Genomic DNA, 16,323 nt, shown 5'->3' with positions numbered 1-16,323 from the left:
GATACCTAATATGTGTGTTTTTTCCTTTTTTTTTCTATTTTTTATTATAAAATCAGGGGAAAGGGGCAGTTTTCTCTTTTTTACTTGAAACGTTATTTTTTTATTAACACTTTTTTTTTGCTTTTTTTAACTTTATTTCTGTCCCACTGTGGGACTTCAACTTTTGAGGGTCTGATGCCCTCTGCAATGCATTACAGTACATCTGTATTGTAATGCATTGCCTGTTAGTGTATTACACTGAGTAATATCCTAACAGGTTGTCTAAGAGACGCAGTCTGAGGCTGGATCTCCTCGACCCCGTAGAAGGCAGGTCCCCATGCCGTACAAGGCATTGGGCAGCCTGTGCATGGCATCGGGCTGCTTTGTCACCCATTGGGTCCCCGCCACAGCAGCGCGGGGACCCGATGGGCTCCCTCACCCGCTGCATGCACCTTCTATGCAGCGGTCAGTGCTGACCGCGGCATAGAAGGGGTTAATCTGCTGGCATAGGCTTTTACAGCGATGCCGGCGGATATAGCAGGGGGCCGGCTATCAGGGAAGGCCGGGCCCCTGCAGTGATCAGGCGTGCACCGCTCCCGTGCCCGCCCGGTCACATGACGTAATAGTACGTCAAAATATGGCAAGTCACTTACCGCCATGACGTACTAATCCCTGATTACGTCATATGTTGGAAAGGGGTTAACGTGTAACTGTCATTATTTTTTGTTTATTTTTGTAATGTGTAGGGGCAGTGATACTGATCATTTTTTTAATGTATTTTAACTACCAAAATCGCACATTTCTATTAGAAAAGTAGCTGTAAAGTGGCCCATTTTGAGCTTTAGCAACGCTCCTCTGTTTACATAATACAGTCAATATTGAGCAAGTCTCCACCTCAGGGTGTCATATACGAATTATCAGGGCAATTGGAGCATGTTGGAGTGATGTAGAATCGATTCGGACATGAGTCAAATGTAAAAAGAAAATTCATGCCTATGCCTCCAGCATTCTTATGCAGCCTATGCATCTTTGCATAGTCTAGCTTGCATATTCATACAGACTACAGATGCTTGTTGGGGATTCCTATCAACAGAGTACCTTGTAATCAACTTATTAGAAGGGGGAAGATTTAACAAAAAGCAATTGCCTATAGTAAATATCCCTTTTAAAAATGAAAAGTCTGCATGATACAAATCACTTGCTTAACATACAACTAGTTCCTTATGCAGTCTTTTAGAAATATATTTATTCCATGTTGGTCGACAAAACCTAGAGATGAGGCTCCTGCAGATTTTTACTATGATGTCCATAGCCTTGGTTTATGATTCTATTCTACTATATGGAATTTATACGACCTAGTAATCAATTATTCTCATTAAAAACTTTTTCTCAATAATAAACTCCAATTTTGTTTCCAAAAATGTGGTTTAATTAACAGGATTATGTGATATTAGATTTTTTTTCTATAGTTAGTGGTCTCTCAGGATCTGAGAACCCCCTGGTAGAAGCTTACAAGGGGAACCTATGACACAATATATAAAATAAGCCATTAATCTAGAAACCACAGAGCACTGGTGGAATGTTGGATTAGAAGTGAAGACAAATTACTAGGAAAATAATTGGTTTCAGTGGAGAAAAATAAAACCCTGATCTTAGTAGGGATTCAACATAATAAACTGTTATTGGAAACTGTAAATAAACTGTAGCTCATCCCTGAAGCTTAATACTAGGGAAGTTCTATTATTACAGTTCAATAATACAAATGCAGTTGGTAACTAGAACTTAGAAACTACCAGAACAGATGACATTAGTGAGTGGTAGTGGTCGGGTAGAACTTTTTTTTTCATTAGTAAAAGTGATTAACCTTGAGTTATCCAATTTAGAACCTGGAAATAGATCAGTAAAACACAAGTTCAACTAGGCTAGTCATTGACATACGCAACAGTGGTCTTTTTTTTCAACTGGCCATTTGAAAGACTTACAACTATATTATACATATATGACTTTATATCAAAAGTGACACCCAGGCCCTGGTGCCTTAAGAGATCGAAAGACTGCTCTGCCTCATAAGTATGATAAATAGCATATGGTAGGTGGGGACACCCTTACAGAAATTTTCATTGGTCCCAAAGAGCTACAAATTTAAGTCTCATGATATTTAGAGCACAGGCCTCCAACCTTTTGACTCTCCCGTTGGCTGTAATGGCATGAAGAGAGCTGTACACAACAGTTGGGTGCAGATCGTTGATCAGGCATATGTAGTATGTACAGAGCCACTCCTGAACGACCAAAGAATGTCTAGCTATTTTTTTTAATCTAAATGTCCCATGTTTTGTAAGGCTGGATACAGGCAAACTTTAACAGATGTATATACATTTTCAACCAATTATTCTTTATTGCTCCAATACACTTTCAATTTTCAAATTGCCTTATTTAAAAATCATTTACCACTTTAAAGGTTATAGACTACAAAGAAACCCTGTATGCAGTCTGATCCTCCAGTTATGTTACTTCACACCCTCTGCCCCCTATAATGCTATCCTACAGATAGTACAAGAGTAGGCTTGGGTTTTGTAGCATGTAACCAAGATCTGCATGGACGCTGTATGCACAAAACAGAAGATTTTTACATAAGCCTTATCAGCAACATGGTTCTGCCTGTTCACCTAGTTACTAACTTTGTTTTGTCAGTTGCTGTATACTTGCCTTGCATTTGAATCTGGGTTTTTATCACCTAGTCTCACTAGGTTGATTGGGGTGGAGTACTAATTGTGAATTGATTTATATCCAAGCCTCAATTCAGTAAGGTGGCTTTTCCTCTCACAATCTGATACAATGATTTATTTTTCTAGTTTAGTGTATATTTTACGTATTCTGTGTCACACAGTGAAGGGTCTGTTAGTAGATGGGAGGTATTTTCCTCCCAGTATTTGCTGCAGAGACTGATTGCAGCAAGGTGAGGTCAAGCACCGGGCCTGATTTCACTTGCTGGTCCGAGGACGCCCAACTCTCATTAAAGGCAGCTAGAGTGTGGGATATAGCTGTCTGTGTTAAGGTATGAGGCTTGTGCCTGGATGAATGCTTGCGACCTGTTTGGGGAAGACAGGACGACTAAATCCTGGGCTTAAACTTTGGTGTGGACCTGTTTGCAAAGTGTGAACACACGCCTGGACTTGGACTCTTTATGCGGGACCTGCAGCATGGTGTGAACTGAACACCAGGACTTTTACCTAAGGTGAAGATGTTTGCTGAGCTGTTAAACCTGCTTGTGTGAATAAAACACTGCAGTTTGATCAAGAACTGTTTTTGGTTCCTCTGTTCCACGTCCCCTCACCCTGCCTACCAGAGCGAATCCCCACATCTGGTAAGTTGTAGTTCCACATTGTCCACCGTGTTTCTGGACATTAATTCCACAGTTTAACCCTTTCTACCCCAGAGATTTTTTATTTTTTTTTCGTTTTTGTGTTTTGCGCTCCCTGCCTTCCCAGTGCTAAAACTTATTTTTCTGTTCACATAGCCATATGAGGACTTGTTTTTTGCAGGACAAGATGTACTTTACAATCCCATCATTTAATATTGCATATGATGAAGTGGTAAGCAGGAAAAAAATATCCTATGAGGAACTATAACAAGCAATCATTAGATTGCTACTCTCGTAGACTCCAATGCACTAGCATTGGAGTCTATGAGAAATGTACTAGTTTCCTATGGAGCCCTGCTACAGACAGGGGCTCCATAGGAAACACTATGCAGCAGCCTCCTGTCATTCTCTATGACAGCTGCTGCTGCATACAAGCTCTAGCTCCTCTGATCACCACCAGAGGGAGCCGGAGCATACCCGGAAGCAGGCGCTTCTGAGTTTGCACACGCTCAGATGTCATGGTCAGGGTTGACCACAGCATCTGATATGTTAAATGTCTACGACCAGCATTATCGCTGGTCGCGGACATGAGCCCTGGGTGTCTACTGTATGAAACAGCCGGCACCCCGTGGCTATGGCTATGCTAGTTTGCATTCAGATAGGGTCAGCTCGATATTGATCTGTTTTGTTCACTGTCACTTATCTGCCATCTAAATGTATGCCATATATCTACCCCCACTTGGTTGCTTGATCATCTCTTTATTCCATAACCTTCATTACTGATATGTGCCAGTATTGATATATACTTCACTTTTGTGTTTTTTGAGACTGTTGTGCAATTCAGCCCTACTGTAAGTCATGAGGCCATCTGATTTCTATAAGCCATCATTAGCATATGGGAAAGGTGACTGGTATAGGTGTTCAGTCCTGTAGTCTTGCACACAACCGGCATTGTTACACCAAGACTATATGAAAAGTTATTTTTTTATTTTATTTTAGAAGCATCATATAAATCCTATTCTCTCTGGCATCTCATTATTTAACATGGCTCATTAAGCTCCTTCTCTGCAAATTTCTTTGGAAAATGCACATCTTAGGGTGGTCATAACATGTCTATATAAGTCATTTAAAATCCATTAATAGCATGCACCCTACTAACGCACACAATGGAAATTAACAGTTACAAAATATTCCCTTCAATTCATATACAAATACATATATTCAGTATACACAGTGTGGCAGTCGACCATCAAATGACTCAGGAGATTGCTTGTTTATTAGAAGACCCTTACTGATTACAATGGGTCCATACACGATATAGTGAGAGCTGCTGAGCTAAATATTGTCTCTTAACATAAATACTTGAAAACTAAATATACTAAGAGTAATTACCTTGCTGAATAATTAGAGAGAATTGCTTTAAGCTGATGGAGATAAGGAACTCCATACACTACAACTTCCTCTTCTGGATGAAGCTCAATGTCAACAGACGTCATTACTTCTTGGATGAAACTGGTCCAATTAAAATCCTAAAAAGAAAATGTAGATTATGAAACTGAAATTGTTGTGTTATTCCATAAAATAACACAATATTGATTTCTTGACTTATGCCAACTTGTCAACATGTTCAACAAAAACTAGAGGTCCTCTTGCAAAAAATGAGCCATCACACATCCACGTAGACATAATTATAAAAAAAAGTTATGGGAGTCCAACATTTTTTTATTTTTATTTAATTATTAAAATTCAAGAAAAACTACACATATGTAGTATCTTTGTAATTGTACTGACCTGGAGAATAATTTGCTTTTCAGTTTTACCACCTAGTGGATGCCGTATAAACAAAACCAGTAAAACTGTGGCAGAATTGCGGTTTTTTTTTTCAAATTCCACCCCCTATTTGGATTTTTTTTCTCGCTTCCCACTACATTGTATGCCATATTAAATGAAGAAAGTACAATTTGTCTCGCAAAAAACAAGCCCTCATACAGCTATGTGAACGAAAAAAATTTAAAAGTTATGGCTCCTGGAAGGCAGGGAGCGAAAAACGAAAACGCAAAAATGGAAAATCGCTGCATCAGGAAAGTGGAAAAACTTAAAGGCACTGGTGATTTTTGGGATATTTAGGAAAAAACTGTTGTGTAAGAAAACATTAGCTTTTCTTTCCCAAACAGCACCACTGTTTTCCATTGGCTGTGCCTGGTATGGCAGATCAGTCCCATTCATTTTAATGCTGCAATGCTAGACAGCCTACCAGACAAGAGTGGCACTGTTATTGGAAACCATCATCCTTCGACCGGTAGCAGGGAAAATTTAACTAGTTGGACTTTTCTTGTCCAATGACTTGTTTCCCTTCTACATAAGATGTGTCTGCCAAATTCTCATCTTGCTCATGTTAAGAAGATGTAAGAGCATGCAAACAGAGGAATTAACATCACAACTGTCAGGAGATAATCTGTCCCTGGTTGCCTGCAAAGATTTTCAGGAACTGAAATTTACATCTATTGCAAACTTCTGCTGGAACTCGGTAATGGTCATTTTGTTGTATAACAAGGTGACATCATTCCGTTCTTCAGATGGTGCTGTGGCCTAAAAGATAAAAAGGACTGTAAAATTTCCTGCAAAGTGTAGAAAGGACCCTTCACTTAATGAGTAATGGCTGAATAATCTTCACCTTCGCAATATCGGACTCTAATTCCATTACACGAGCCATTTCTTCCTGCACGTAATTGTCATCTTTCGTAAGGTTCTTGTCTTCTCGTACCATTTTAGCAATGGTGATCATAAATTGGAGGTAGGCTTCCCTAATCTATAGAGAAACAGAGGTCATGTTTATTGGATGCAACACCTAGGAACACCACACTGTGGTGGATCTACATATCCTGTAATCACTTGGTAGACAGAGGTATGGAAAACTATATAGTTCCACACAATGGCAGTCTATCAAAAACATATTTAACGGGTTATGCCATAATTCTGGAACAAATGACATTCAGATATCATATAGTATAAGACAATCTCTTTCTAACTATGCTAGAACCAGCCGAGTACCTCACACAGATCCAGAGCTTCCCTAATCCATTGCTCTAATTGCTCTGCTAGATTTTCTTCAGTTCATTGTGTCCTTTCTCAGGCGACTCTCTCCCTATCACAGCTCAGGGTGTGTGTCCTTTCTAAGGGGGTGAGTACTCTCCCTGTAACTTTCACAGCCTTTAACAGTAGATATGGCTGGTGGTAGTTGAAGGATGAAACTAAGCACGTGCAACCACTTTAGTAGGTACACGTGAACATTGCCATACATGTTAAGCACCACTTTAATGAAGCAAATAGACTACCTCACAACTGTACAACAGAATGTAATTTAAAAAAGTAACTAATTTTTCATGCTGAATTATACAGACATAACTTTTAAAGGATGGACAACCCCTTTAAATTGTATAGGCCTTTGGTCGTATTTGACAGAGGTGCCTATATCCACTTCAAACAAATATGAGAAGTATTTTTCAGCACACCAAATAAAGGATTTTTCTAGTATGGACCACAACTGCTCAGATCATGGTTCCCTCCCTGATATTGCTGATTTTGAGGAGAACCTTTTACTAGCTGACCTGTTGGGGTTGTCACATTGAAATCATGGTCAATGGACATTATTTACAATAGGTAATCATTTAGCTGTTTTATCTCGATAAGTGCTGTCTCTTGGAGGTTTTGATAGCCAGTTAAAGGGTTTGTTGGACCCTCGCTGATAAGCTGCTGATGGTCTACTGTTAGGATAGGCCATTAATTAACAAAAGGTGGACAACCAATTTAATTCATAATGCCCATATGGCACGCATCTAAGGCCAGAATCACACGACTGTATGTGATTTGCGGATGTGCAAAAAAAAACGGATGACGTCCGTATGGCATCCGTTTTTTTTTTTTGCGGATCCATTGTAACAATGTTCTATTTTTTGGCGGGGCTACGGAACAGACATACGGATGCGGACAGCACACGGTGTGCTGTCCACGTTTTTTGCGGACCCATTGAAATGAATAGGTCCTCATCCAATCTGCAAAAAAATGGAGCGGACACAGAAACAAAATACGTTTGTGTAAATGCCTAAGGAATCTTCATAAAAGTACTGCCATGTACTGTAATATACAAAATATTACAGTATAAAACACAATTTTTTTTTTCATTTTTTACATAATTTTCAGCTAAATACAGAAAGCTAGTCTTCCATGGAGAGAAAAAGTTTAATCCACACCAAGTGCAGTTCCCAGAGATATATAATACATATGGCTTTTATCAGGAGCCTGTTCTGCTTGTTAAGTTAATTTATAGCGCCAGACAGTAAGCCCCACTGGGTAAAGATTTTATTATCCACAGGATGTCATGCTTCCCACTATTTTATTTGTACAAACAAACTGAATGGCAACACTAAATAGGCCAATCCTCTGTGTAAACTTACAATTAAAACCGTATCTGGCACAAGGATAGGATTACTGCCCTGTGTTGTAATAGGCTACAGTCTAACCAATGTGCCCTCTGCATTGTAGCTGTAGTCTCCTGGGGAACATGTGGGTTTCATATTCATAATGACTTAGTGGCTCCTCATGCAAGAGTTCAGTGAGTGCATCTGTCTCCCTTTGAGGAGAAGAAGAGTAGAGTGTAAACTCCATCGGGACATGGGAATCAATAAATAAATTATCTGTACTCGAAAGGGTATTCATATGGTCACCAGGAACTGAATACTACAACTTAAAAAAGGAACTTGCCCCTCTTTTCTATAGCCATGGCCCCTTTGTTCTAGCGATCAGTGGAGGCGCCAAGGATGGACCCCTATCAGTCATTAAGTAATGGCATATCCTAGCAATCTGCTATATTTTATTATGGTGGTAAAACTCTATTTATGTTATGTGTCCATTCAAGACCAACTGACCCATGTTGGAAGCCCATAGTATTCAAATGTTATTGTTGGAAAGATCATTTGTATCATTTGATGTATATGGAGCTAATAAAAGGAGGATTCCCAGCAAGGGATCAACCACCAACTTATTGTGCCCCATAAGGGGACATGAAGAATGATGGTGGTCCAAACTAGACAATACCTACACTATCAGAGAGAAGAATTTCCTGCCTTTCATAATGTGAATTATCAGATTTCAGGGATCCTGAGAGATGTGACCTCTGAAGCTTGCAGAATTATGAATTCAGCTCTACAGTATAATACAGGCTGTAACATAGGATCAGTAATAAAGTTCCATGGCAATCTAAGTTTGGTTCAGTAGTACTACAGGTATTACAGCCCTTATATGGCCCTATTTTTTGACCTACTTGATTTCAAAAACTAATTCAGGCAATATAAATAATTTTAATAAATGTTAATATTCCACTTACCCGCTGATAATTTCCTCTGTTAAAATAATAATCTCTGGAAGGCATTCCGAGGCTGGGCTGGTCAATCTGAAAACAAAAGTAGAATGTTAACCCCTTAGTGGCCAAGCAATTTTTTAAAATATTTTTATTGCCGCAGAACTATATCATTTTTATTTTTCTCATTGATGTATAGAGGCTTGTTTTTACAAGACAAAATGTTAATGGCACCATTTTGGGGTACAGATGACTCATAATATAATAATTGATTAACATTTATTAACTTTTTTGGTGGATGGGAGAAAAACAGCAATACTGCCATTGAGTTTTTATGTTGTAAATTTTGCAACATTCACTTTGCAGCATACAAAACTTGTTAACTTTACTCTTTGGTTCAGTATAATTACAGTGATACTATATATATAATTTTTTTTTAAGTTTTTGTAATTTTAACACTTTTTTGGTGGATGGGAGAAAAACAGCAATACTGCCATTGAGTTTTTATGTTGTAAATTTTACAACATTCACTTTGCAACATACAAAACTTGTTAACTTTACTCTTTGGTTCAGTATAATTACAGTGGTACTATATATATATAATTTTTTTTAAAGTTTTAGGAATTTTAACACTTTTTGCATTTCTGCAACCCATAACGTTTTTATTTTTCTATCTACAGAGCTGTGTGAGGGCTTGATTCTTGTGGAATGACTTGTACTTTTCATTGTAAGAATATATATGAAGGAGTTATTCTTTATTAAAAAGCATTTTTTCATTGGAAAAAACTGTATTTTCTAACTTGGAGTTTTTTTTAAATAACATTTTATTTTATTCACTCGTATTTTTAATAGTGATTAGTTTCACCACAAGGGGACTTTTACAAGTGATCTTCTAATAAGTTGTATAATATACTGTCCTACTTAAGTTGTACAGTGTATTATACTGTCAGTTGAAACTGACATGCTCTCTATCAGGCTGTACCCCTGGCACAGCTAGAAAGGCATACACTGAGGGCAGACCTGGGGGCATTCATCAGGTTACCTGGCAGATGAGTGAAGAAATCAGCACACCACAATCTCATTTGTGGCATTGCTGATTGGGGATAGAGTCACTAGATGTTGCAGTCACTATTTTGGTAGTTAGCCCGGCTGTCGTGCGAGTTCCTGCTCTGCTGCATGCAGGACCCGAAAAAGGCAGCGGCCTAGCCAAAGTTCCCTTAGTGACTGCCATAAAAAATCATATTGTTGGTCAGAAGGGGTTAAATTATTACATGGATAGCAGTATTTATTATATTAATGTTGATCATGTCAAGAAGCTGTAGTCAGTCTTTTTACTGAAATTTTAGGAACAATTTTGAAATATACCATATCTGCTAGGGTTAGACTGACCCACCAGATCATAAGAGTAGGCCCTCAAAGAAAAGAACCCCAAAGCTCCAGAAGATGACAATTCTATTTGGAGTTGACTTTGGAGCTGTACCTTGCCACTTGGTTCTATTTCTCATTGGTTAAACCCTCAAAACCAAACTAGGGCAGTTATAGGATAAAAATATTTTGATATTGAAAGTGTAGTTTTACATTATGGATTATAAGATGTACTGTACTTTTTCCAGTCTGGTTTTGGACTAGGTATATTGTAAGAAAATACAGATCATTCTGCATATGGCAATGTTTAAAAGTTACAATGCTATTTATTGCAGCAGGAAAGTATTATATATATTAGCCATGAGAGTCTCATTCCATCATTAGCATGACCTGGAGCAGATGTATGTGCACAGACAGAGTCATGGTACATTAACTTGCATAGGATGAATCCTGTATCACAGAACCAGAATCTATAAACCTGTCAAATATACAACAGGTCAATTAGGACAAGGTGCGTCTCTTCATGGAAAACATCACAGCACAATAAAATGCATATATTTAAGGCTTTTAAAAATCTTCAAAGCAGTTTTTATTCTTTTGTGATTTCCTTTACTGAGTGAATTTTGCTTAATATTTCAGAATATGTTGCAAAATATAATAAAGTATTTTTGTTAAACGTAAATAGATAAAAAAAAACTGCATTTTGAATATAGCTGGAGTATGTGGATAGAGCAGAGGCAAAAATGACTGTCTATATACAATATATGGCAGATTTTGGAGCATATTCTGCACTGAAATGCATATGACAACCGTATGTTTTCCACCTCTCATCAAACTACTGTAAAATCCACAATAAATTGATATGTCAGTTTTTGGGGGAGTTTCCTTGCAGAAACCATGGTGATTTTTTAGCTTGAAATTTCAGCTGTCTGAGCACGCCCTTAGACATCATGCATGTGTATGATCATGTGGTATGAAAAATCTGTATCAATCAATACTCTATGTTGACTGCACCATATAGTGATATATTTTTGAGCATGTTTCTATATGGTTCTCCATACATATTAAGGTACAGAAACCTCCGCTGAAGGATGTTTTTACCATATTGAGGCGTAGATCTGGCCATACATATGAGATGGCCGAAATGGATGATTGTCATTTGAAAAACTAGCATGAACGATCATTCATGATGGCCAATGGAAGACGCTTGTCTGCTGAAAATGTAATTGGACACACCTGAAAATTCCAGCTGTTGTTGGCCAAAACTGTGTGTTTATGGCATGATCAGCCAAATTCATCTGATCATTTGCCATTGTGCTCAAGGACCAAGGAGTCAGTTCTTTAAAAAAAACTGTCTGCTAGTTTACTCTGGCATGTTGCTGGAGGTATTGCTTGCACAAATGATCCCACAGACAACTGATCAACCACAAAGGGGCTGATCATTCTCTCTGCTTTATGGCCAGCTTAAACGTAGTTCAAGAATATACATTGACCCTATATATAACAAGATTCTGATAGCGATGAACCAGCAAGAAGTCAAACTACTGCACTAATTATTGTCACCTGAAAAAAGGTGTTCGATTCACCAGTGAACCCTCAGAACCCAACCGTCCAGTCTCCATTGCCCACAATGTTTACTCTGTATTTTGGCCCTTGTCATTTTGAGATTAAGGCCGCTTTCACATAATAGCATGTTTAGTCTGTATTTTGCATCAGAATTATAAACTAGGACTGGAACTTACATAGAAAACGTATAATGCAAAGATCTGTGTGTCACGATACTAGTGGACTACTGCTGGAATCCAATGGCAGGGACAAGGCCTAAACACAGAAGGCACCGGAGTCTTGAACAGGAGGTAGCAGGAATGCAGATGAAGGCAGGGATCCAGACGAGAGATCAGGGGGAAACCCAGCAAGCGGTCGGCAGGTGTCCAGGCATAGCAGGGTAAACCGCAAAGAGAAGGAACAAACCAGAGAGCAAGTTCCAGGCGAGAGGACTGCACAAGCAGGAGCTAAAACATAATACTCAAGCAATGAGTAACAGGCTTGAGAGGTTTATATATGAAACAGGAAGTAAGATGGAACCAAGCTGAGACACAATCCACCATCTTAACTGAGGGAAAACTTAAGAGCAAGACAGTCTTAACTAAACAGACATAACAGGATGATTCCTGACATTACTACCACCTCAACAGTGGCCTCTGGACGAGACCTGGCTTAATCTCCCAGGAGGTCTTTGAGGAAACAGTTTGATCAGTCGGGGTTCATTAAAGGGGTTGTCCAGGTTCAGAGCTGAACCCGGACATCCCTCCATTTTCACCCTGGCAGCCCCCTGACAGTTCAAGCTCCAATGCTCTCCTTTGCCCTGCGCTAAATCGCGCAGGGCAAAGGCATTTTTTGAGATCCGGTGACGTACCTGGGCTCTCCATGGGGCTGCCAGGAAGCCCGGTGATGTCACCGGCACTGATGGGCGGGATTTAGCACTGCCCTAGCCAGTAAAACGGTTAGGGCAGCCCTAAAGCCCGCCCATCAGAGCCGGTGACATCACCGAACACACTGCCGGGAAGTTTCCGCCCGGCAGTGTGTTATTGAAAACAAAAGAGACCTTGCCCTGCGCGATTTAGCGCAGGGAAAGGGAGCGCATCAGAGCATGAGATGCTCCGATGCAACGCTCTGGGGGGCTGCCTGGGTGAAAATAAGGGTATGACCAGGTTCAGCTCTGAACCCGGACAACCCCTTCAATATTACTCACCGGTTCCTAAGAATTCTCTTCAGACTCATAACCCTGCCACTTAATGAGGTATTGTAGATGGTTCCTGAAAATTCTGGAGTCCAATATTTTCTCTACAACAAACTGTTCTTGCCCATCTATCTCCACCGCATCGGGAGGAGGAGGGACAAGTTCTGGAATAGGGTTGGGCACGGCATGCTTTAATAGAGACACATGAAAAACAGGATGAATCTTCATAGATCGTGGGAGCTTAGCCGAACAGCTACTAGACTAATTATCCCGATAATCTTATAAGGCCCAACAAACTTCTGTCCTAGTTTTGGTGAAGGAACCTTAAAGAGGACCTTTCACCGATTATGATAATGTGAACTAAGTATACAGACATGTAGAGAGGCGCCCGGGGATCTCACTGCACTTACTGTTATCCCTGGGCGCCGCTCTTCGCTCAGTAAGTTATGGAAGGCGGAGATTTCAGTCACTAAGTTATGGTAGGCAGAGTCTGCCCTTGTTCTGCTGTAGCGCTGGCCAATCGCAGCGCAGAGCTCACAGCCTGGGAGGTTATTTTCTCCCAGGCTGTGAGCTCTGCAATGCGATTGGCCAGCGCTACAGCAGAACAAGGGCAGACTCCGCCTACCATAACTTAGTGACCGAAGATACCAGAGGGCATAGCGGGAGAACGGAGCGGCGCCCAGGGATAATAGTAAGTGCAGTGAGATCCCCGGGCGCTGCTCTACATGTCTGTATACTTAGTTCACATTGTCATAATTGGTGAAAGGTCCTCTTTAAGTTTCAAATTTCTAGTGGAAAGCCATGCTTTATCCCCTATTTTAAAGATTGGTGCTGGTCTACGAAATGTATCTGCCGCCTTCTTGTAATTTTCTTGAGCCCTATCTAATGTTCCTTTTAGTAGCTCTAAATTTTGCTGGAATGCAGAGATCCTTTTCGCGACTGCTGGAATAGGTGAAACAGCAGGGAATTTGGGAAGAATATTTGAACGATACCCCAAATTTGCAAAGAAAGGAGTTTGCTTGGTGGAGGCATTTTGGGAGTTATTGTAAGAGAACTCAGCCACGGGAAGCAGATCGACCCAATAATCTTGTAAATGACAGATATAGCATTGAAGATACTGTTCCAGAGTCTGATTTGTGCTTTCCGTTTGTCCATTAGATTGTGGGTGAAAGGTGGTTGATAGATTAATATCAATCTCAATTGCTGTGCAAAAACGACGCCAAATTTTTTATGTAAACTGCACCCCACGATCCGAGATAACTTCATCAGGAACTCCATGAAAACGAAACACATTCTGAACTACAAGGTCAGCGGTATCTTTGGCAGAAGTTAGGCCAGTACATGGAATGAAATGTGCAGCCTTGGTGAGCCGGTCAACTACTACCAGAATTGTATTTTTTCCCTTAGAGATAGGTAGATCTAAAATAAAGTCCATGGAAATAGAACCCCAGGGACGAGAGAGGACCGACAAAGGCTGTAATAAACCCATGGGTGAAGAACGTGGAGTCTTGCATCTAGCACAAACGTCACATGGTATTTCCTACATCCTCTTGATAATTGGGCCACCCCAAAAAAATGGGACAAAAATTCCTGTGTCTTCTGCACTCTTTTGTGACCCACAATCTTAGAACCATGGACTAACTTTAGAATTTTCAGTCTTATTGTTTCGGGTATATATAGCTTCTGCCCATTAGTCCACACCTTTTTCTTAAGCATTAAATGCTCATCATCAGGTGGTTGAGACAGCAAGGAGTCGGTGTCATAGGCCGTTTTTATCTCTTTAAGCAAGTCCTTATTATGGATTACTCCCACAAAATTAGACTCAGAAACAATAGTCTTAAGCGGAATCGTAGAAGTGGAATCATTGGAAAAGATTCTAGATAAAGCATCTGCCTTGCCGTTACGGGAACCGGGCCTGTACGAGATTACAAAGTTGAATTGATTGAGGAAGAGACTCCAACGAGCTTGACGAGGAGATAAACATTTGGCAGATCTAATGAATTCCAAATTACAGTAATCAGTCAGAACTATTATTTGCTGTGATGTTCTTTGAAGATGATGTCTCCATTCCTTAAAAGCTGCAATGATAGCTAACAGTTCTTTATTCCCCACATCATAATTCTTCTCAGCAGGGGATATACATTGGGAGAAAAAAGCACATGTATGCAATAAACCCTTGTCTCCTGTTCTCTGAGACAGAATAGCCCCTATAGCACAGTCTGAAGCATCTACTTCCACAATGAAGGCGAGTTCCAGATCGGGATGAACTAATACAGGGGCTGTAGTGAACTTGGACTTTAGGAGACAAAAGGAGTCCTGTGCTTGGAGAGACCAGGCAAAAACATTTTTTTTCTTAGTCAACTGTGTAATAGGAGAAGTTATTTCTGAGAAATTCTTGGCAAAACCTATGAAACTAGGTAATTCAGTGGCTCACTGACTGTGCAATGTGCATAGAGGTGCTCATACACCGGTACACCTAGAAACCGTGTAGACACCTAGAAACCATGTGGTAAAATATAGTTGTGATGGCACACTCTCATCTGGTATATATTGAAGTAGGCTATTAGGTTTAAAAACTTATTTATTTATATTTTTGGTATAAAAACAATTTGATAGACTGGTTAAATGGTTTTATAGTTGATATCAAGGTGTACAGGCTGAATGCATATACTACTATAACTGGGTACATATGGTGTTATATACAATGGCTGAGTACACAAGGATAGAGAGGAGACTGTCGTATATATCCGGTTTGAAGTACTGTCTTGGTGTAGGTTCCAAGAACTAAAGTGCTGTATGCAGGTTGAATACACTAAAGTGCTATATGAGCTGAATGCACAGAAGTGCTAGATATAGGCTGGGTACAATAAATGCTGTGTGTCAGCTAAAATATAAAAGTGCTGTGTGCAAGCTGGATACACTAAAGTACTAATTGCAAGCTGGATACACTATAGTGCTGTATGCAAGCTGGATACACTAAAGTGCTAGTGCAAGCTCGATACACTATAGTGCTGTATGCAAACTGGATATACTAAAGTGCTAGATGCAAGCTGGATACACTTACTATAGGTGCTGCAAGTAGGCTGGATGTAGTATGTGCTTAATGCAGGCTGGGTGCAGTGCTATAAGTAAGCTGGATATAATCAGTGCTGTAAGCAAGTAGGATGTATAAGGTGTCCAGTGTTAGGTGAATACATACAATTGAGTAAAGCTGAATATAAAGGTAAACAATATTATCTAAATATACACAATTGTAAATTCATCAATGTGCATAAAGGTGTTTAAAATTCAAAAAGACCACTAGGTATACTGTGCATAAAAATTCAGTGCAATGAAATATTGTCCAGGACAAAAAAGGAAAATGTCACGTGGACATATATGAATCAAGAATGTCACTTAGATGGGACGTTTATTGTTGACGTCAACTTAATTATGACTTGATGTTCAGTAGGATTTCGGTCATAAATGTTCCCACTTTGTGGGGAGGATAACAGCTAGATTGCAGGTATATATATATTATAA

The 16,323-nt window shown here is 39.7% G+C and overlaps 1 protein-coding gene across 1 annotated transcript in view; it reads right to left on the bottom strand.

Moving 5' to 3' along the window:
• The window catches only part of MMEL1 (membrane metalloendopeptidase like 1), a 184,108-nt gene that overhangs the window by 50,956 nt on the left and 116,829 nt on the right, over positions 1-16,323 (bottom strand). Inside the window, exons 8-11 of the mRNA XM_040430054.1 lie at positions 8,724-8,789; positions 6,015-6,149; positions 5,840-5,929; positions 4,733-4,869 (exon numbers count right to left, since the gene is read on the bottom strand). Of these exons, the coding sequence (XP_040285988.1) occupies positions 4,733-4,869; positions 5,840-5,929; positions 6,015-6,149; positions 8,724-8,789 (428 nt within the window). The remainder of the gene's footprint in view (positions 1-4,732; positions 4,870-5,839; positions 5,930-6,014; positions 6,150-8,723; positions 8,790-16,323) is intronic.

This window comes from Bufo bufo, chromosome 1 (genome assembly GCF_905171765.1).
Source record: "Bufo bufo chromosome 1, aBufBuf1.1, whole genome shotgun sequence".
NCBI classification, from domain to species: domain Eukaryota; kingdom Metazoa; phylum Chordata; class Amphibia; order Anura; family Bufonidae; genus Bufo; species Bufo bufo.
Note: the sequence above shows the minus strand (reverse complement) of the source record. Positions and strands in the feature narration are given on the sequence as shown.